This window comes from Porites lutea, chromosome 1, assembly GCF_958299795.1.
Source record: "Porites lutea chromosome 1, jaPorLute2.1, whole genome shotgun sequence".
Lineage (NCBI taxonomy): Eukaryota > Metazoa > Cnidaria > Anthozoa > Scleractinia > Poritidae > Porites > Porites lutea.
In genome coordinates, this window is record NC_133201.1 from 54,231,385 (window position 1) to 54,254,763 (window position 23,379).

The window sequence follows — 23,379 nt, forward strand, 5'->3', positions numbered from 1 at the left end:
AAAACACATAAAAAACCAATTAATAACTTAACAAAGATCAATTGAAACACGCGACTAATAATTGCTAGCAATGAATCCAGACACGTTTCTTAAGATATAAGAAATCAACTTTATGACCCTTTATTAAAATAATTGCAAAAAGGTTAGATTAAAGATTCTATTAAAATAGTCAAAGAATGCAAGCCATCCTTTCTTTTTTCTTTTTTTTTTACACTGCGCACAATGTTTTACTTACCACTCTCCCTTTTCAATTATATTTCCCTCCTCAATTTTTTTCTTATTCCCTCCTCCACAATTTTATTATTTTCCCTCCTCAATGTTTTTATTCCCTCCTCCACAATTTTTATTATTTTAACTCCTCAATGTTTTTCATGCCCCTCCTCCACCTCCACCTCCTCATTTATTCTATATATTTTTCCATCCAAAAATACATCGACCTCCTATTGATTATTTCGAACAGAAATGTGTTTGCTATGGTTTCTAAAAAAATTATCAAATTCGGTTTGAAAATTGGCTTAATTTTAGATGCTTTGCAGTATGCAAATTGTTCTTCAGGCGGAAACGGACGATGAATTAATCTGTTAAGTTCACCTTTTGTAAAGTTTGTGTTTTAACAAAATGCTTTTATGTTCTTTAGTTCCAGACATGACCGCAAGAATAGTTTTCCGTACCTTCGTTCTAGCTCTCCTGCTCTACAGCGCAGTAACCACTAAGTGTCCTGCAGGTGGTAGATCAGAGAAGTCCATTTTGGGCTGGATGTTACGAGGACACGTGTACGACACTCTTCTCGCTGAACGTCCGTTTACGTGCGTATTCCAGTGTCGCGAAGACAATCGATGCCAAAGTATTAACTGGGTTATCTCTCTTCTTATGTGTGAGTTTAACAACAGGACAAAGGAAGCCAGGCCCGAGGACTTCATTCCAAACCAAGACAGATCTTACTATCGACGTGATTTACAACGAGGTGAGCCATCATTAAGTGCCGGGGATACTCTTAAGTTCAATGGCCGGTTACTGGGAGGCTCCTCCCGAACGGGGTACCTTTGTCAGGCTTCATATATATAAAAGAGCTAAGAAATTTCACAGTTTAAAGTATATGGAAGGATAGGAAAGTTAGTCATCTCTGGAAGCCGATAAAAGAAACTAAAAGAGCTAACAGATGCATTTTATGGATGAGAAAAAGCAGACGGAAATTTCTCTGGTTTTGTGCTTATTCATGTTTAAAAGACATAGCATTTACAGCAGTTAAGAGGGATGCAAAATTATCGTAAAATCGCATGTTAAAGCCCCCCCGGATTTAAACCCATCCGTTTGCAAACGAAGATTTTATTCTGGATATACCCCCTCCCCCCTCCCCCCAAGATATAAGCCCATGTTATGCCAAGCGCGTTTTGTAAAACAGTACCCACTTGAATTGGAACATAAAGCTGCGAAATTGTGCGGGTGAAATAGAGATATGAACTCTGTTAATGCTACCCAGAGGACCGTTTCTCGAAGTTTTTTGACTTTTGTCCTGTTTCGTTCCAGTTGTTCAAGTGTTTTATAGATGTTTGTGAAATACATTCTCCATTTATGGTGATAAATTTATAATGGAATGTTTGCTTTATATTAATTCGGTTCAGATATGTTTTATCCTGTCGTTCCGAAACATTTATTTCGGCTTATACCCCCCTCCCCCCTTTATAAGCGCACCCAAAACCCTTTATGAAGTTATATAAGCCCCTGAGTTTTAACGTGGGATTTTACGGTAGTTCTAACATTCGTGAATCGAAGGTATACGAAAGGGGTACCTTTCTTGTCAAAAACGTTGTATAAAACGGTAAGGGGTTGGACCTCGGGGCGGAACCTCCGGTCCCGGCTTTATAAAACTTTGTTGAGTAGCGCCCCGAGCATAAACTAAAAACTATGTAGGGGTAAAGGCAAACTGATAATGAAGAATTGTTTTTTAACCTCTCAGTCCCCCTTGGTTCGATTCAAGAACTCCCAGCTGAGACTTGTGAAGAAATAAAGAGGAGTGAAGGACACGCTGTTAGCGGGAAATACTGGTTTTCCACTATAAAATCTGGTACATCTGTTCTGGCCCATTGTAATATGGAGACCAACGGTGAGTTTAGTCAATTATATAATCGGCGACCACCGTTAAGCTGATTGAGCTTTCTGATAAGTTAATTTATGATTATTAGACAACTGACTTAAAAGTTTCATATTTAGTCACAGAAGCGGCGACTGATGAAAAATTAACCGAGAGATTGAAACTGATAAGACCCGGTAAAAAAAGATAAATTTGGAAGTAAAAAAAGACTCATGTCGCGAAGGAATGAGTACTCCCAACGTCACATGTTAGGGCCTGAGTAAATGCCCTTCAATAATTTTTTTCATGAATCAATATGTTTGTTGTTCTAGACATTGACGAATGCAGTGCTTCTACACCTGTATGTGACATCAATGCCAACTGCTCCAATACTCGTGGATCGTATATCTGTACCTGCAGGGCAGGATATACAGGCGATGGAAAAACTTGCCAAGGTATGATAAACTTCGTTTTACCGTGTAATGATAACGAGGAGGGCAGATTCCCAGGACTTGTAACGACCAGTAAAAATCGGCAATCCACAGAATCCAGTCCGTTTATATACGGGCAGTGCATCACATCGTGCCTTGGGTTATACTTCTGTTATAAGAAACTTTTTGGTACATGTAAGTGTATAGAAATTCGTTTAAAGGCCGTGCATTAAGTCCATTATTTAACCTCGAAAAGTAATGCTGTAATTACTTAGTAGTCAGAGCAAAATTATAAAGCAACCGAACCGGGAGATTTAAACTGATAAGACACGGAGAAAAAGGTTAAATTTTAAGGGAAAAAATGAATCATGGCACGAAAGACTGGGTAATCCTCGCGTCACATGTTAGGGCCTGAGTTAATACCCTTCAATAATTTTTTCATCAATCAGTATGTTTGTTGTTTTAGACATTGACGAATGTAGTGCTTCTTCTCCTGTATGTGACATCAATGCCAACTGCTCCAATACTCGTGGATCGTACATCTGTACCTGCAGGGCAGGATATACAGGCGATGGCGAAACTTGCCAAGGTAGGATAAAGCTTGATTTACTGTGATAACAACGAAGACGGCAGATTCCAAGGGACTTGTGATGACCAGCAAAAATGGGCAATCCATCGAATCCAGTCCGTTTATAAACCCGCAGTGCATGAGATCATATGCCTCGGGTTATACTTCTGTCATAGAAACTTTTTGTGAAGCCTGCCGGAAAACAGCCCACATTTGGCGACGCTACCACCGGTTTCCCCAGCAAATGGCGTCTGAGAAACGAGCGCAGAAGTTCCGTACGGATCGTGTGTTACTACCTAGATCTGGGTAGTACTTCTGATTGGTCGTGTAGCGTGCGAAATTTAATTAAACCAATCAGAAGCACTACCCAGATCTGGGTAGTGACGCATCAGTATGGAATTTCTGCGCTAGTTTCTTAGACGTCATTTGGCGGGTAAACCAGTGGTAGCGTAGCCAAATGTCGACTGTTTTCTCAGGCAACTTTTTGGGTAGATGTAAGTGTATAGAAATTCTGTAAAAGACCGCGCAAGAATTAAAACGTTTGAAGTCCGTTATTTAACCGCGAAAAGTAATGCTGTAATTACTTAGTAGAGCACCTAGCCCAGTAGAAAAAGAAAAACAAAATTATGAAGCAACAGCAACTGACAGAGTTAAACTGACAAGACATGGAGAAAAAAGATAAATTTTAAGGGGAAAAAGACTCATGCCAAGGAAGAATGGGTACTCCTCGCGCGCGTCACCTTTTAGGGCCTGAGTTAATGCCCTTCAATTTTTTTTTCATGAATCAATATGTTTGTTGTTCTAGACATTGACGAATGCGGTGGTTCTTCTCCTGTATGTGACGTCAATGCCACCTGCTCCAATACTCATGGATCATATATCTGTACCTGCAGGGCAGGATATACAGGCGATGGGAAAACTTGCCAAGGTAGGATAAAGGTCGAAACAGCGGGTAACCCTAGGTTTTTGGAGCAGCCTATACAGAAAAACCCTTTTTCAGAAGAATTATGAGAGATATATGAAAAATGTTGAAAAGTTCTGGCCTGGAAAACTCGATGGCGATGAAGAAGAAATCTCTAAAACGTTTTGGTTCCCTGTTGAGAAAATTCAGACTGTTATCAACGGGGATCGAACAAGGCTAAATATTTTCATTTATTTATTATTATTTGATTTTATTTTGTTAGCAACGAGCCTACGATAGATCCTAGTGGAACTCCAATATTTTTGTTTTTTTTTTTAGACATTGACGAGTGCAGTGCTTCTCCTCCTGTATGTGACGTCAATGCCAACTGCTCCAATACTCGTGGATCGTATATCTGCACCTGCAAGGCAGGATACAACGGCGATGGAAAAACTTGCGGAGGTAGGAGAAAATAATTAGTGAATCTAAAGGTCAGTTACTTTACTGTTATAACATCAATTATGGAAGTGTCCTAAGGACGTGCGATATAATAGCGTTCAAAATGGTGGATAATGAGATCGGCAATTCGCTAAATCCGCCGGTAAGTTTTCGTATCCAACAATGTATGACGTCATACCTCATGTTATGCCCATGCTGGAGCCTATAACACGGAGCGCGCAACTTCCTTGTACTCTTATCAAGGCGTTTTCACCGACGATTTTGGCGGGAATTTAGACTATCTTTTAGGTCTTCCAAACCAGTCAGCAAAACGAAAATGTCTGAAAATGGCATTTCTGACTTTTAAATAACTCTGCATAAAGAGCCGCCACCAGGGGGGGGGGCTGGCAGCGAGGTCTAGAACCGAGTTTACATGATCGCCCCAGTTAAGAAATTCGGCCGAGTGAGACTGAGTACAAATTTTCCTTGAAAACAAATATGGCGGAAAATGCGGACATGGAAGTACGACGAGGTTTTGCTCAGTTTTAAGTTTTCCCGCGTACAAATATCAAGAAAAGGTTTCTATGAACTTTTTTAATGGACTTTTTGGACATCAGGAGGCGTGATGTATGAACAGTTCATGGGTGACTTCACTTATCGTGATTCGGGATCTCGGCAAGTTCAGTTATTTTTAAGCTTCGTGAATTTTCGAGCGACCATCTTGCTCTATTTCTTATATTTTTCCACTTACAGTGGTATTAAGACTCTCTTCCTTATCTTAAACACATGCTACGAGCACAGTATATTGGTATGAGTCTTGCAACAGTCATATGTGAATTTTCATTAACCCACTGATTTTCTACTTCGCTGTTCGTAAGTTTGTTTGTGTACACCGGGAGGTACAACAAATATTTATGGGCGTAAATACAGAATACAGGGCCAATTTAGTAAAAATCAGGGTAAATATTCCAATCACTTTGCTTCACATATACTGGGTCTGTCAGTATAAGCTATTATTAATATTAGAAGGCTGGGAGTTTACTGAACCTTCAAATCCTTCACTGGAATGTCATTGGAGTGATAATCAATAAATTTCCAACAGTAAAACCGTATTTAGTAGTTTTGTATTAGATAGTGACTTCAGTTTCAAGTATTTCCTTGAAATTGTTGGTACTAAAATTACCCTTTAGTTATGAATTATACTTGAAATGATTATAGTGGTTTAGTGTAAGAGCAAGAGGCTAATTCTGTTCCTAATAAGAGTGAGTACATCAGGAAAGAGTATGCGTTGAGAAAATCCCTTAAAGGACTGAAGTACAAGAAACAGAAAAAAGAAAACTGAATGTTTTGCAAAGTTTATAAAGAGAATCAGAAGAGGCTTGAAAAATACACAACTTAAGTTTATTGTTTGTGTAAGTTATGAATCTGATTTACAACTAAATTATACAAGGTAAAATTGATTTTTTATCAACCATCAAGAGAAGTTATTGTCGGGCTTGAACCTTATCCTTTCAGCAGTTCTTTCTACGATACTACCCTTGGCTTATTTGGCCTAGATGGGTATGTGCTGCTGATTTAGGGTGGTGACCATTTCACCCATTAGAGTTTTGAACAAGGTGTCTGTTTGGGTTGTGAAGGTTGAAGAAGAAGCGGTCTATAGAGTACAGTCGGTACCACCATTTCCCCCCCAAGTTTTGCCATGTTTCTAAGTTTAAAAGCTACCTTAATTCTGTATGCTAAAGGAAATGAATGAGGATTATAAATAAGGTCTCTTGGCTTAAAAAGGGTAGGGAAATGCACAATGTGTCCTACTACCCATACTCTCTTTCAGTGTAAGCCTAGGGAGGTGATCTCACATTTTAATACCCTTTTACTACTTATTGTAACAACAAAGTCAGTGAAGGTTTATGGTCTCTAAAAATATTTTTGCCAGCCTCAACACAAGTTTCTAACTGTTATTGTTGACTGCAAATAATATGATCTTAATAATCACTTTACATTTCTTTTCCAAGGCATCCTATTGTGTTTTCAATATCCACTAGTACAAGGCAATTTTTAAATTGAGAGGGTTTACTTTGATTTCATTAACAGTAAACTACATTTTCACACAGACACAAACTAACCTGGCAGGTTGATGTCCAAAGGTGTAAAACATTACATGCAATTATATTGCAAAAACTGATCACAGTGGCCAAAGGAAAGGCAAAAATAGAAATCTCATCATTTTTTTAATTTTATAAATTCCCTTTGAAGCATATTTAGCCATTGAATTTTAGAGGTTGACAGTTTTTTTTTTATTGAAATGAAATGTTTCTAATTCGAAAAAATTTTTCTTAGTTAAATTAACTTTTTTAAAGCTAAATTAAGTGCTTTTTATATTTAGCCAGATGTAGTCCTTGTCAAAACATGCAAACTTGAACATTTATTTTCTGACCTTAGCTAATCTTTTTTAAACCGTACTCTTGTTCCAGTGAGTAGTGTAGTTTTTGGAATAAAATATTTACAATTTTTCCCTCTTTGTTTGCAACAAAACAAAACACAATTGAATGAGGACTCAAACTGAAGGCAGTGTAGTAACTGCTGTCATGAAAAGAGAATTCCAAAATAATTACCATTTCATTTGCCTATATTCATTTCTTAGAAACTACGGTAAAGTTTAAATTAAGTCACACGAAGATAAGAACTTAAGCATATCAAGAGTGAAATAAATGATCTCTTGGCAAAATTTATTTAGCTTCTTGTACATTACAAAATACATGAACTACGAGATTTGACCATCTGCCACTCAATCATCCAAGGTAACTCTGCCAGGATAAGTTCACAATCAAGGATGAAGAATCAAGAAGCTCAATCATAATTTCTTTTCGTCTTAAAGGTGTAATGAAACCGTAAACAACTCTGACAACTCTTCTACTTGACCACGGCCACCGCACTTTTTTTAATATCACGAAGGATTAATTTTCGGCCTTTTACTTGAAAATATAAACTCTTCTACATACGCATTGGAGGGTTGGCTCTTCCTCTAGTCTTGTGGGTCTTCTAAACAGAAACACAGCTTGGAAGCCTGTAGTGAGTCAAAAGGTCGGGCATCGAGGAACATGTACAATGACTGTTCACTGGTCTCATTCTTAGCGAAGTAAATCGCATGTAATGATAAACGTAAGACCAGAAAAAAGGAAAACGTAAGCTCCACATTACTGCGGAAAAAATCGGTTACAGCAAAGAAAGCAATGACCAACAGGACCAAAAGCGAATTCACTTCACACTGTCGAGTCGCTGCGAAGACGAACTTCTTGATGTTGTTGTTGTTCCCAGCCCGTTTCGCGCATGCTCGCTACAGTTCTCGAATGATTGACAGATTTCTTAACTGGGGCGATCATGGAAAGCCGCAAAGCGACAAGATCAAAAGCCGTTGCCAGTCCCCCCTGGCCGCCACTAAGACTGATGCGCTACCTCACTTCTGTCCAAATTGCAAATGGCGTAAATTTAAATCATCTAGCTCATAATAAGGATTAGATTTGAATAAGGATGTAGGATGTTACATTATTCATACTTATTTATGCATACATACACTATTCTATAATTCAATTCATGTTTACATTTTAATGCACGTGCACATATACTTATTTTTTCTAAATATATAATTACTTCTTTTAAGAAGTAGTTACTTAAAAGTACCTTTAGCAATTATTGAATTAGGCTGAGTAGGATGAGGAATTTTGCAGATCGAGGAGGTTGTTGAGGTGCATAACATTCTCCGAGATCTGCATGATTCTTTACATTATAGGAAAGCCTAATTCATTCATTGTTTTATTTTTCTTTCCAAAAATTTCTTAATTCTTATTTAACAATTTTACCTCATCGAAGACTTTCTTCAAATCTTCGGCCTATTTCTAAGCACAGGTTTTCTTTGCGATGCTCCCCAAAAAGTAGATAACATCCATCTAGAGATTTGCTTTGTGTATTCTTGCAATTCTTCCGTTCAGTCTTACTTTAAAATTCAGCTGTTCCGGATAGTCGTGAACGCCTTTTTTTTTTCAGAGTTCACTGGTGAATAATCAGCTAGGCGGCCGTACCTGGAAACGAAGTTGATCAATTTTATATTTAGAAGATTCGAGCATTATACCTTCGATTTTATAGCATATTGCTCCATCCTCCAAATATGGTAAACGCCAGTTGATTAGGGGCTTTGACCCAATCAGAAACGGCGAAATATTTTAAATAAATAATTGTAATTAATGTATTTTATTTACGCTATTTCATTTTAGATAAGTGAATTTAGCTCTAGACTACGGTGGCCCATACAGGACACGCTACTTACATTTTTATATCGCGCCATAAAAACACAGTTTATCGCGCGATAATATATCGCGCGATAAATTGAGAATTATCGCGCGATAAATTCAAATTATCGCGCGATAATTTGGATTTATCGCGCGATAATTTTCAATTTATCGCGCGATAATGTGGATTTCTCGCGCGATATTTTTGATTTATCGCGCGATAATTTGGATTTATCGCGCGATATTTTCGATTTATCGCGCGATAATTCTCAATTTATCGCGCGATAATTTGGATATATCGCGCGATAATTTGGTTTTATCGCGCGATAATTTGAATTTATCGCGCGATAATTCTCAATTTATCGCGCGATAATTCTCAATTTATCGCGCGATATAAAAATGTAAGTAGCGTGTCCTCTATGGGCCACCGTACTATACAAACAAAACGAAATAGAAATCAATACTGTACTGTGAAACTAATCAAATAAGTTCGTCAACTCACGTTTTTTTAATGTAAAAATCGAAAAATTTGTTGGTGGCAATATTAATCTGTCGCATTTCCAGTGTCTGGCATCAGGTGGGGGAATTTAATTACAAGTGTCGGTTTAACGCAGGTTGTCAACAAAGTGACCATTTCAGGCACTCTTCAGGTGCCCGCGTCCGCTTAAAGGGAAAAAATTTGGGCACTTCGGCTACTGTCCGCTTAATAGAGGACATCCCCTTAATGCGGTGTCCGCTTAATACCGGTTTCACTGTAAGTGATATCAATTTCGAAAAAAGATGTTACCAGAGTTACCTTTTTCTTTTCTCTTCCCTTATATCAGTTTTTCCAGAGGGACTGACTGACTCCGTTATCGTAGGAGATAATGTGCATCACTTAGCCAATTTAAGTACATGGCTCAAACCAGTCGCCCAAAGCGAATCTTCAAAATGGAAGCGCTGTTGGCGTGCTTCCGTGGATGGCTGGGCTGCCAGTACTTTTCACAGCGGATGTGACAACAAAGGACCAACTGTAACAATCATAAGAGTCGGAGGGAAATACATATTTGGAGGGTACACTAACGTCTCATGGGTTGGTAAGTGATCTAATTTTAACAGTCTACACACCATACAAAACCAGCCACCTTTTAGTATCACACCATCGTTGCGCATACTAAGCTGGAGAGATTGTTGGCGTACGGACCCTCGACCGGCCCCTCTTTGACAATACTCTTTACTTACTCTCTCCATTTTAACAAGAAAAAAATGTTTGGGAATTCGAGTTTGTATGTTTAACACCAATTTTGTTGGGTTTCTTCATTAGCGAATGGTATTCGTATCCCTAATGGTAACGTTGTTTCATGCAAGAAAGTGAAACAATGATACTATTAAGAAAATTAACAGCTTTTTAAATAACATCATGAAATAAAACAAGTGTAATGGAAAAATGATGGATATCTTTGTTGGAGTGGGTTAGGGCTAAATCTTTACTAAGACGACTTTCTCTCTGATTTTCTTTTAATAAAGCGTAAATAAGGCGAAGTAGTAGTATACAACGAGAAGAAAGTTCCATTACACAGGGATGAGTCAGCTTGTCACTGATGACTTTCACCGTTGTATATTTAACAATTATTCCTCGAGTCCGAATGGGCTCTGAGGCAATAGCCCATGAGGCCGAAGGTCGAATGGGCTATTGACTCAGAGACCATGAGGGCGAGAGGAATAATTGTTTTAGTAAAATCCAACTAGATGGTCAAAAATATCGACAGAAAACAACTTAAAGTAAGACTTTAATCCTTTTTTTTTGCCGCCAAAACTCAGGCGCTTTTCACTACTAGTGGGCTATAACATATAGCCTAGTAGTAGCTCAACCAATCAGAACGAAGCATTGATAATAGACCGCTAGTTGGATTTTACTAAAAGCGGTTACATTCTTCTAATATTTTACCAGTCGCAACTCAGCCAGGATTTTTTGCGAGCCACGTTAGTTTTGACTTTTGAGCTAACTTGAATGGGTGCGGCTGGAACTTCAGACGTAGCGGGTGGAACTTCAGGAGTTGCATCAGCTTTCTCTCCCAGATATAATAATTTTAAAAAGTTTTGTTGTGAATTTCTTAGACAAGAAATTGTCCAGGTTCTTCATAAAGTTATTGTTCAGGTTTTTTCGCAGGTTGCGTTTTAAGTTTTTTTTTGTTTTGTTTTGTTTTTTCAAAAACAATGTGTTTGGTTGTAAATTTAGAGCGGCGTTGGCAGCCACGAGTAGGCGGCCGCAGCGCAATAATAATAATAATAATAATAATAATAATTTATGAACTTATTGTGCGCAGCTTAACATGAGAATGATCAGCTGCGCATTACAACTACATTACTTTAAAAGAAACAAATAAAAGATAATGCATTAAAAAATAAAAAATAAAAAGATTATATACGCATGCAAGTAATTAAGAACTGAATATAAAATTGCTCACCAATATAAAGTTTTAAAAAGATAAGTCTTATGCGCCTTAAAACTGTTCACATTAGTAATCGCACGAAGTTCTTTTGGAAAGAGATTTCCAGAGCCTTGGCGCTGCTACCATAAAAGCTCTATCACCTAACGTCTTCGATCGAGCAGCTGGCATAGAAAGTAAAATACTATCCGAACATCTAAGGTTATATAAGGACGATTTAAATGTTAGTAAATCGCATAGATATTTAGGAGCAAGGCCGTGAATTGCTTTGAACGTAATAAGCAGTATCTTAAATTCTATCCGGGCTTTAAAGGGAAGCCAATGCAGACCACGAAGAAGGGGTGAGATGTGGCAAAACCTGGGGGCATTACAAACTAGCCTGGCTGAGGCATTCAAAACTCTCTGCAATTTGTTAAGCTGGTAGTTGGGCAGCCCATACAAAAGACTATTACAATAATCAACACGAGATGTAATATATGCATGGACAAGCATTTCCGTTGATTCTGGAGACAAATATTTGCGTTTGATATTATGCAAATGGTAAAAGGCAACACCACATTACTTGCTAATATGAGTTGACGTAGTGAGCTGCTCATCAAACCATGAGCCTAGGTTTCTAGCTACTGTTACAGGACAAACATCAGTCGACCCAACCCTAATGCAATTGATGTTAACCTTGGCCAGCTGCTGCCTAGTACCTATAATTAAAAATTCTGTTTTATCATCGTTTAACATAAGATTATCTGAAATCATCCAACTCCTAATGTCACTGATACAGTCAGTCATGGACTTGATGGCAAAATCAGCATTAGCAGATCGATTGGGGTTGAATGATACATACAACTGTGTATCGTCCGCGTAGCAGTGAACTTGTGGGAGGTGGCTTTCAACGATCTGAAACAGTTTGCGCGTGTAGATAGTGAAAAGCAAGGGGCCCAAACATGATCCTTGAGAAACACCTTGTTTTACAGGAAACTGATCTGAGAGACTACCATTTACAGAGACACGCTGGAACCGGTCAGATAGATACGATTTAAACCAGCCAAGCGCATTGTCAGTTATTTTCAAATGCTCATCCATAGACATCAAAATATCATTTTTAACTTTAAGTAAGGCCGTCTCCGTGCTGTGTTGCTGTTTCTACGCCGATTAAAGCAGAGAATGTAAATTGTTGGCAGTCAGATGCTCCATAAACTGCTCAGCCCTAGCCCTCTCCGACAATTTAGAAATATAAGAGAGGTTACCGACTGGACGGAAATTTTTTAACGCAAAGTCCAATCCAGGCTTCTTGAGAGATGGTAACACAAGCGCCACTTTCCAGGCCTCAGCAAATCGACCGGTGTCAAAAGAGAGGTTGATCAGCTTAGTGATAACTGGCAATACAACATCCAGCAACTTGAGATCAATCGGAGTGGGAAAGGGGTCGAGTTGACAAGATTTACCCGCTGCTCTACTAATCAACATGCGCGTAATACCAGCCACAGACGGAAACGCCGAGTTAATTATGAAAAAATCTCCTTGCCTATTTTTATTAATAAGTAGTTTCTTAGAAATCGATTTTGAGATAAATATTAGCGATAAAAAATCACGACATTTCGACCTCTCCGAGGTCATTTTCAAGTGTATAAAAGTTCTCTAAATTAGCATAAATAAGTTAAAAACAAGTTATAATAGATAAAAATGTGGTGAACGCTAAAATGTGATAAAATATGTAAAAATGTAAGAAGTGCTAAAAATATTTATAAAGTCAAAAAACAATGGAAATAAAACAATGTTAACAAGAACTACTCTAAACAAATAATTTGGCGCGAATTGAATCGCACTGTTTGTTAAGCGTCGGTTTCAGTTCTTGGATAAAAAACATTTCAAAAATAAGACAGTCAAATTTGTTCTGACACTTTCTTAAGATTCTAAAACTTTGTGCGATGTCTTCAGGCTCCATATCATGCTGCTCTGTAAGGTGGTTTCCGATTGCCGATCCTTTGTGTTCTTCAATTCGTCGGTGTAGGTGTCGGCACGTGTAGCCGACATAGCCTGCTTCACACAGGCTACACTGGAAAGAATACACCATGCATTGTTGACTCACAAGAGGCGGCTTGTCTTCCTTGACCTTAATTTCATCTTTGATCTTCCTACTTGTGTAAACTGGGCTGATGTCTGCGTTGATCTTCCTACTCAGGTAAGCCAACTGTTTACGTACTACGTTTGCTGATTTCTGGTCTTTGAAGGGCAACACGATTCTAATTAGGGCTTCTCTTTTATCAGCCACTTGGGTGTGTGAATCCTCGGACACTTTGGATTCAATGAATTGGCGAATGGTTGACTGCACAAGGTCGTCTGGATAGCGCAGTCGGGAGAAGATCTCTTTAAGGCGTTCACATTCCTCGTGAAAAAACTTCCACGTAGACGAGAGTTTAAACGCACGGTTAAGCATGGTGTTCAGGAGTGACCGTTTGTATCTGGCGTCAACGTGACTGTGGTAGTGTAGCAGAAGTCCAGTGTCCGTTGGTTTTCTGTAAACCGTAGTGTCTAGGCGGCAACCATTCCTGATAACATTCATTCCGAGAAAGGGAAGCTTGCCATTTTCTTCGAGCTCCATTGTAAAATTGATAGAGGGATGACTCTCGTTTAACGTCGTCAGGAATTCTGAGGCTGCTGTCAGATCCGGCATTGCGCTAAGTGTATCATCTACATAGTGCTTGTAGAAGGTAGGCAACTTGTTCTCTGTTTCCAGCTGTTTCTCGATTTTGCACATGAAGGCGTTTGCCATTAGGGGACCTAGTGGCGAGCCCATAGCTACACCGTCCACTCGCTCGTACAAATTCCCTTCAAACTGGAAGAGCTGATTTTTGGTGGCGATTCTCAACAGCTCTATCAAATCAAACTTCGTGATGTTAAGATCGTGCTCTCTGTTAAACCAGTCGTTTTCAAAGGCTCTCTCTGCGATACTCTCGATAGTTTCATCCACTGGAACATTAGTGAACAGTGACGATACATCATAGGACACCAGAACCTCATGGTCTTTGATTTTCATTTCACGAAGTCCGTCGGCAAAAACAAAGATGTCATTGACGGTATGTTCGTTGACGGACAGGGGCTTTAACTTTTCGTCCAGCCACTTAGCAAGTTTATAATTATACGTTCCTGTGGCTGATAGTATACACTTGAAAATGACCTCGGAGAGGTCGAAACGTCGTGATTTTTTATCGCTAATATTTATCTCAAAACCTATTTTTATCATTATGTTTATTATTATATGTTTGCAAAGTTTCCACGACAACACCGAGTTAATTATGAATTCTTCTTGCATGTCCTTTTGCAAAGCTTCCACGCTATCCACTTTGACGAACATACCAATGGCTTTTCTACCGAGCATCAAAAAGCTAATTGTAATTAATGTTTTAGTGGTCTTGCGCCAAGTCGTAGGCCTCATGCAATTTACAATATTTCTCCACATCTTCGTCTGAAAGGAGTTTCTCCTGTTAATGAGTTGGGACCCGGTCACCTCCTTGAATTTTCCTGTGGAAACAAGCACTGCCAGATTTTCGCGTAGTTCTGGGATTTTGTTGGCGGGTAGCGAAATAGGTAAATTTGAGGGTATCGAACTATCGATGGGCTCCACTGTGACAATAAAGGATATGACAACCTTAGAAGAATTTATCTTAATCAACACTCTCCACCAATGCCAAACACTGCACGAAAAATTTGATTTACATCAAATTTACTCAGTACAAATTTGGTGCAAAAAAGTGTAAACTTAGGTTAAATATAAGGCAAAGATGGTAAATACCGCATTTGCTCTCAAATTTACAACCCCATGTAAACAGGCAAGCAAATGCGGTATTTACCATCTTTGCTTTTGATTTACTCCTAGTTTGCAGTTTTTTGCATCATATTTGCACCGAGTAAATTTGTGTAAATCCAATTTTTCGTGCAGTGAAAGTGTATGGGGTCGGGGGGGGGGGGGGGGGGGTCAAATGGGGAAGGTGTATACTGCTACTTGCCTTTCAGTGAGCATTGACTCAAAATCTAAAATCGTTTTTCAGGCTGAACAAAGGCTTTTATCTGGCATACCAAAACCAAGAGTATCCGACCGTCACAAAAAGTGCTAACAAAAAGTGTAGCCACTGATGACCAACAGCGCAGTTAGCTAAAGAGATCACAGTTTGAAAAGAAAGTATATTCTTTATAATTATCAGTTAATTAGCTCTGTCCGCCTTGCAAGAGCTTTTACAAAATTACATCAAGGGCGAATTATAACGAAAAGAAAAGAATGACTAAATCTGCAACATATGAGATAAAGCTTATAACATTATTTATAGCTTTGAAAGTCATCAAATGATGTACATTCAATGCACCTTGATATTTTGTCTATTGTGACAATTCATTTTTGTATGTCTTTTCCCCCATTTCAAATCATCATTGTTATTGTCAAAAAAATTTATGTTTTGGGATTCATCAAAATCAAACAGATATTTTCACTACAATGTGCATCCTCAATTTTGATAGCTTGTACAGCCGTCTTAGCCTTTTTCCTCTATTCACCTAGAAAGAAACAAAATAATAAAAAGATTATTAAAACCAGCGCGAAAAAACAATATAAAATCTAGAAACTGGGGGGAAAAGACATTAACCTCCCCTAGCAAGATCATCAACAATCAGTCAACTTCACTTTATGTGCAGAAATTCAGTTACCATCAATTACTGAATATGACAACTTTGTCTCTAGACTTTGGTAGCTATAATGAGTAGTTCCTCTCTTGACGTGCCTGTCGGTGAAAACTGTTTGATGAGGGTTGCACTGTTTTATGTTTAGAATGATGTGATTATAATTGCTCAGGTCTTGCAAGCCTGGCCACCAATTTTCATACAGTTAGTAGCACACTAAAAGGAGTAGGCAAAGCATACATCTCAAGAAAGCTTGCACTAGCCAACGTCAGCCTATATGTACATCTCTAATATTGAACATCCATATCATGGTCAAAACAAAGGAAAAGCAAAGTAAGGGAAAAAATGAAAAAGCATTTTTTCAAGCACATTTTATAACTGACAGCATTGAATGGGAGTTATGAATTCAAACATACAAGGAACCGACATAGGACTCCACAGTCGTTACGGGGAGGGGGAATCTATGGAGGATTGGACGAAGGCCGAATCCAGTAATTGTAAATTATGCTTAATTTTAACCAATCACGTTCGCTAGTTTCCAATCTAGACTTTTTACTGTCCATGGCTGTCGTCTTGAGATCAATAAGTGCATCGAACAGCGTTACCGTGATACAGGCTCACATTACCAATAAATAACAATAAAGACTTTATAAAAGAGTCAAAATGCCTCGCCTATACACACACTGTAAACTAGTTGTGAACACCTAACTAGATAAAACACACACACACACACACACACACACACACACACGAACACACACAATCGAAAACCCTACCCGCCTCATTATTTATTCTAAGAGTTACACAGGTTACTGTTCTTACAGGTGACAGTTCTTGGGAGGTTCTCAATGTCCACTTCTCTCACCTGCTGGTTCGTAAAAGAGCAAGTGTTTCAGAGCTCTTAATGCGCATACGTACTTTGGACCATATTATAGGACCAATATATCTAATACTGTGGTTCCCAGAGGTGGTAGTATGCATCCTAGAATCATAAAATTGTCTGAATTTCTCAGGCTATAACTTCGGTTGGTTATTAAATTAAAAATATCAGAAATATAGCAAGGGCATAAATTATAGTATTACTTGACTCTGCACTTAAATAGTACTATTGCTATCATCCTTAATACTTTGCCTGATCTTAATCAGATCCTAGTGTTCAAAAGTTCACTGAAAAATGGCATCATGAAAGACTGCTTTCTTTCCAACCAGTCGACTTAGTCTTTATACAAACCTTGAAAGATTTAGACCCAAGAAAATCAGTGGGCGTTGACAGCATTTCTCTTCGAGTTCTATCACTGTCTGCTCCGGCAATAGCAGAAGAAGTGGTCAAGTTGATTAATAAATTTATTGAGAAACGCGACTGGATATTGGAATTGAAAAGAACCAATGTCTCTCCTATCTTCAAAAACAATAATGCAACAGACAAGAAAAACTACAGACCTGTTTCTGTCCTTGGAAGCATGGCTGAATTGTACGAGAGAGTTATTTATTTATGTCCAATTATGTGGCTACATTCGACCACACTTTACATTAAACCTTTCTGGCTTCCTTAAAGGTCACTTATGCTGTTCGATCTGCTCTTTTAAAGATGACCGAAGACTGGCGCATTAATCTTGACCAACGAAGTTAATGTTGCCGTCGTAGCGGTCGACCTAAGCAAAGCGTTTGACTCTGTTTGTACAATCTCCTTTTGGCCAAGCTTAAGGCGTATGGGCTGACAGATAGTGCTCTGGACTCGTTAGCCGCCTACATTAAGGGTCGACAACAAAGATTCAAGACAGAAAGAACATTTTCACAATGGAGAGACATCAGTGCTGGTGTTTCTCAAGGCTCTCTTCTTTTCCCTTTCCTGTTCAATATCTTTTAAAGCGTCTTAAATCACTTTGCTCAAACGCCTCGTTAAGATTATACGCGGATGATATAACTATGTAACTATACTGCTGATACCTCGGTAGCCGTCCTAGAATTTGTCACCAATTAGCGATGCCTTAAGCTGGAAGGAAAGAACCCGACGAAGAAAAAATTGATCGTTGAACCGAGTTTTTTCACAAGTTGGACAATAGCAAATGAAAAATGCACACGGGCACACGTGCACACGTGCAAGAAAACAAAAGTATATATCTATCTATATATCTCTCTATATGAAAACCTTTTTGAAAACGGGTGTATATATATATATATATATATAATATAATACAAGTAATTGTATTTTTTTGTATGTAAATAGTAATTATTCCAGGAATTTGTATAGATTTTAAATTATCCGTCCTGAGCTCCTCGTGATAAAATAGACCATGCAGTATGTCTGTCTATGTCTGTCACAATGTACTGATCGAAGGGCTCTCTCGTAGAGTCTTTGATCTGTCTCCTATCAGATGTTTACAAAAGCGCCAGACCGTCTGACAATAAGTTAATTGTGGCAAAACAAAAGATTTGTAAATTCTAAACTTTGATAGTAATGGTTGTATTAAAATTTTCAGTCTCACCAGGACCCCTATTTCCTAGATACTCTTTTAGATAGTTCATCTAAGGGGCTAGTAAACTTCAAAAGTGACCTCCAATAGCTTCATTGCTGGACCACTTTCTAAATATTTTTCGAGAACTTTAATTTGATCTTCATTACTTCCTTCATGTACCCCTGCCTTAAACTAATCATCTGGGAGTTTGTAAGGATTACATTTCAACAAATTGAGTTGGTACCAATTTGAGATTCCCTTCTTTCGTTTGTTAGGTTCCTTTCCACCTCTTCCATCTCTAGCAACAGACATTTGATGGTCATACGCACACATCTTGATGCTGTTTTTGTAGGTATTTTAGACGGAGTCGTCCTCGAAAACATTCAAAATTTGAGCCGTGGGGCATCTCTAAACATTTCTTTCTATTCGCTTGAAGTCTCAGTTGAAATTCTAACATCATTCCGATGGTTGCGTTGGTGAAACCATATGCCCTCAGCTTCGCCAATAAAATAACCTGAGATCAGGCATTATTTTTCATTTTATTTATTTATTTATCTTTTTTTTGTTTTTTGCTTCTTTGCTTTTTTGGCTCGAGAGGGAAAAAAAATAACGCCTGATACATTTATTTAACAAGCCGTCAACCGCCCCCTACTTTACATAATCTAACGCCCGCTTGACCTGTCATATTATTAGCCAATGAGCGTTTACCATAAGGGAATCAAATTTTGGCGCGAATAATGTCTCTTTTGAAATCAATTTTAGGGAAAAGAAAATTTTTAAGTACGTCCGTGTTCAGATGGCGCTTCCTAAAAAAAAATTTAAATGTGTTGTTTTTGATATGAAATACTGCTAACTTGAGCTGCCGTACCTTTATTTAACAGCTACAAATAATAAAGAATTTACTGGTTAAAGCTCGTTGACTTCGTTCTGTACCGAAGTGAAAAAAAATTAGGCTGAAGCACCATATTTCACGAACTGAAAGGAGTTGTGAAAGCGAAGATCGCTCAGAATAATTCGCAGGTTTCTGAAGGAAGAGTTACAGTCAAACCAGGTCAAGATTCCATTCATGAACTGATTATTTGAAAAGTGAACCCGTTTGTCGCTTCTGTAACTTGTAGCCGGTATTGCATTCAAATGATCGGTGAATTTTTAGTATACGATGAGATGGAAAATATTTCAATGGATGAAATTTCTATTTAGGCATTCTTCAAATTCAAGAAAACTGAGCCGGCATAAATTTCACAACGAACTCGCGTGTGTATTCACTGCTCATTACGCAAGCAAAAATGCAGACTGCAATCAACAACAACTAACGGATGGCGGCATTTTGGCCAATCGGAACGGCGCAAATCATTCATATTGTTTCCTATCCAATCACAAAAAAGTCCAGATTCTGGCTTTTTTACATGTGATCCGACAAACAAATGTATGATGCCCTCTTCCCGTGATAGACATAAAGGGATAATAGGGAGATGGCATGATCTCAGGCTACCAATAAAAAGGCATTAATCATACTGCAATTGTAAAATGTGGGCGCAGTACGTTGAGTTTAAAGTAGAAATACAGTAAAATCTAAAATTGTTATTTGCTGCGGTTCTAAGAATAGCAGCAAATCAGTTGTTTTCACGGTTCCAGCTTATTGACAGCTGTCACGGAGACTCGAGTATAAAAGGGCGGGATTTTACTTGTTCAACCTCTCTCCCTCGAGGTTCCTGTTAAGTGTCTGGCTCTGCTTTCGGGAGGATTCAGGTTTTCTCCTTAGTTAAGGGGGTTTTTCTTGACGCACAGCTGCACGATATCGTCTTTATTACATTATTGATCAAAGAATTTTACTTAGAACTTTTTACATTTTTCCTGCTTCACTGCCTTTGCAGTACCTAAGTGTTTGTATTTGTATAAATAAACGGAGAAGGATATGTTCTCATTACGCTGGGCTTCAATCCAGTGCAGCAGTCAGTTTTCCTATTTAACACGGAAAGATTTCATTGTTTTTCACTGCTCACCATTTCAACAATAGGGAATAGGGAAAACGTAAATTCTATCAAAAAATTCGGTCGGTCAAAAGTGACACATATACCAAGAAAGAAAATCCGTTAACGTTCACAAAAAAAAAACTACGCACCAAATTCTCCAATTCTCCTTATAAGTGTTGGTAACGCTTTGAAATCCATGAACAAGGTTAAAATCTTGACAATGTGCATCGTTTAAGTGACCAGTCAGATATTATAAAGTGACCCCAGCGCTGTTGCATTTAAGTTTCCCATGTTCCATTTGAATTTGAAATATTTAACAATTACTGAATTCGGCTTTCGTTTGATTTGCAGAATTATGCAGGTCGACAGGAGCCCATAACCCGGAGCGAGCAACTTCCATGAGCTCGTGTCACGGCGTTTTCACTGACCAGTTTATTTTTAGAACGGTTTTGACGAGAATTTTGAATATCTTTTAAATTCCACAAACCAGTCAGCAAAACCTACAGACATGAAAATGATATTTTTTGCCTTTTAATAACGTCTAGATTTCCTTTTTGATATATTATACTTCAAATTCGCTCATAGACATGGTGGAGATTCTATTTTCGCGAGAAAAGTGTCCTAAAATGTGTCTAAAAATAAATTGGCCGAGATTTCTTGAATATTTTAGTAATCAATACGTCTTTCGGAAAAATCACTCTACTGCCAATGAGCTAATTCAGTTATATGATAAACTGTTAGATGCCACTGATCAAGAAAAAGTTACTTTGGGTCTAATTATTAACTTATCCATTGCAAGGCCTTCGACGCTGTAAATCATGATATCCTACTTGGTAACATACTTGCTAATCTAGAGTTTTATAGGGTTCGCGTTTCTACTTTACAGAGCTTCAAGAGTTGTCTTTCTTTTAGGAGTAAGTTTGCACGGATCTTTGTATGGAAATAATTCCTTCCCTAAATATACATTAATGTAGAGTGCCCCAAGGGTCGATTTTAGGTCTAGCATGTTTTTGTTATACATCAATGATTTGTGCAATGTGTCAAAGCCCTTGGATTTCATGCTATTTGCCGATAATACTAACTTATTTTGTTCTCGTTAAGACCCAAATTAACTGATGGAAATTGTGAATTCCAAATTGAAGAAATTACCAAGCTGGTTTCAGGCTATTAAGCTTTCTATTATTTTTCTAGTATTCTAAGCATTACAAATGAAGTTTATGCCTTAATAAGGACTCCTTATTGTAAGTACTTTCTATTATAGTTTACGAAAGTCTGCGGCTCAAATTATCAGTAAAATATCAAACGTTTGCTTACTCTTTATAAACGGCTTATTACTAAGGATAGTTTTCAGGAGTATAAAATGTGTTCCGAAGCCATCACCAACATTTTTAAACCTCGTGATTCATGCTACAGTTTAAGAAATTCAGACTTTCTTTTACCCAGGTTTAACACAGTTTCATTTGGTAAGCATTCCCTTCGATATTTAGGTCCCATTTTATTTTATGGAGTAAGCTGGACAAAAATGATAAAACGTGTAAATCATTAAGTGATTTTAGAAACCGAATGCGTAATAAGGATCTGACATCTCTTATTGATGATGGATGCAAAGGATGTCTTCTGTGTGATAGTTGATGTCTCATCGGAAATAATTTTAGCACTTTAGTACTCAGCTTTAGTATTTTAGCTAACAATTTGTAACATATTGTATAGATTTTTTTATCTATTTAATTATTGTATCTATTAGATTATTTTAACTGTAGGTGTCCCCTATTAGTAGAGGGCCTGCCCCTCGGCTAGTTTTTCTTTCTTGACACATAAATAAAGTTTCTATCTATCTACCTATCTTTTGATGCAAATACCAATGCCATTTTTTATCAGCTTACGGATTCTAAAATTAGAAGATATTATCAAACTTCGAATAGGGAAAGTTAGGTATATTACGAAAACGGTCCTCTTCCTAATAGTTTCAATAACATGCCAGCAGAGAGGGATAGTTTGAGCTGAACCACACCCAAGCCGTGAGGGTGATCACTTAGAAAAAGAACTGGTGCCCTCCCGACCCAGATCGAACTGCTAATTATTGGTGGAAGAAAGTTTTCTAGCTAAAAAGGGTTCACTAGCGACAATCAACAACCAATTACGTGCCTCCGGGGCGAACACCCTCTACAAGTGGTTTACCGTTTACTCGGCCCAGTAAACAAACATTTAAATGAGTCAGAACGATCTCATTCAGGAGGATCAGAGTCCTGAGGGGCTAAAGAAAGGTGCAGCGGAACGATAGAGACTAGATCGCATGGTCTGTCAGGAAAGCCGAAGAGGCGTTTGGGCCGCATCGATGTGAGCAAGGCGAACGATTCTGTTGATCATCAATGGCTGAGAAAGATGTTAACGCTTGACCGGTTCCCGGAATGGATAGGAAAAGTGGTATACCGTCTGAATTCGCGATGGAATATTAATACACGGATAGTAGCGAGAACAAACTAAGGAAAGGAGACATACGACCAAATAAGATTCAAGAGAGGTCTCTCCCAGGGAGATGCCTTATGCTCACGCTTATTCACGCTAAGCATTAATCCTGTCTCTTGGGAAAAAAAGCAAGCCCATCTATCATGCTAAGCCCATCAACATGCAAGTCACACACCTATTGTTTATAGATGATCTTAGGATTTATGTAGCATCCGAAGGTAAACTGCAGAGGGTAATAACATCTACGAGAGACTGAGGCTATGATGGATGTAGGTCTGCCATGGAAGGAAAAGAAGTGTGCAGTGGTTCATGTAGAGAGGATGTCTCCCTGAGAATTCAGAAGGAGTGAAGATCGGTGACTCTGAATTGACACAGAGTCTGAAGCAGGGATCCTTTTACAAAGTCCTAGCGGTTATGGAAAATTTCAAACAAGAAGATCAGCTTGTGCTAAAAGGTGCAGCGAAAGTTTTCCTACAGAGAATGTCAGTTAGGTTATCTGGACTATCCCTTTGTCCCTCTATAATGCAGTGCTGGCATCTAACAGGTTCACACTGCCCGTCGTGCAATATCTAATGTCTAGACTCAAGTCTGGCCAATATAATCGCTGACCTACAACAACTAGACAGAGAAATAAGAAAAATGATCACCCAGAACGGAGGCAAACACCCCTTAGGATCAACAGAACTGATGTACCT

General features: G+C 38.3%; 2 protein-coding genes across 2 annotated transcripts; one reads left to right on the forward strand and one right to left on the reverse strand.

The window, feature by feature from the left end:
- The first annotated feature begins 645 nt into the window (after nt 1-645).
- On the forward strand, nt 646-9,776 carry LOC140932214 (uncharacterized). The gene is made up of 6 exons (XM_073381851.1): nt 646-964; nt 1,958-2,104; nt 2,404-2,526; nt 3,876-3,998; nt 4,311-4,433; nt 9,517-9,776. The coding sequence occupies exons 1-6, from the start codon at nt 646-648 to the stop codon at nt 9,774-9,776; spliced, it is 1,095 nt and encodes a 364-aa protein (XP_073237952.1).
- A 2,885-nt stretch (nt 9,777-12,661) lies between these two features.
- LOC140932224 (uncharacterized) lies at nt 12,662-18,578 on the reverse strand. Its single transcript, XM_073381860.1, has 2 exons — nt 18,467-18,578; nt 12,662-14,349 (listed from the first exon to the last, which is right to left on the reverse strand). Exons 1-2 carry the CDS (start codon nt 18,576-18,578, stop codon nt 12,911-12,913), a joined length of 1,551 nt encoding a protein of 516 aa, XP_073237961.1. The 3' UTR covers nt 12,662-12,910.
- Between the last annotated feature and the right edge of the window lie 4,801 nt (nt 18,579-23,379).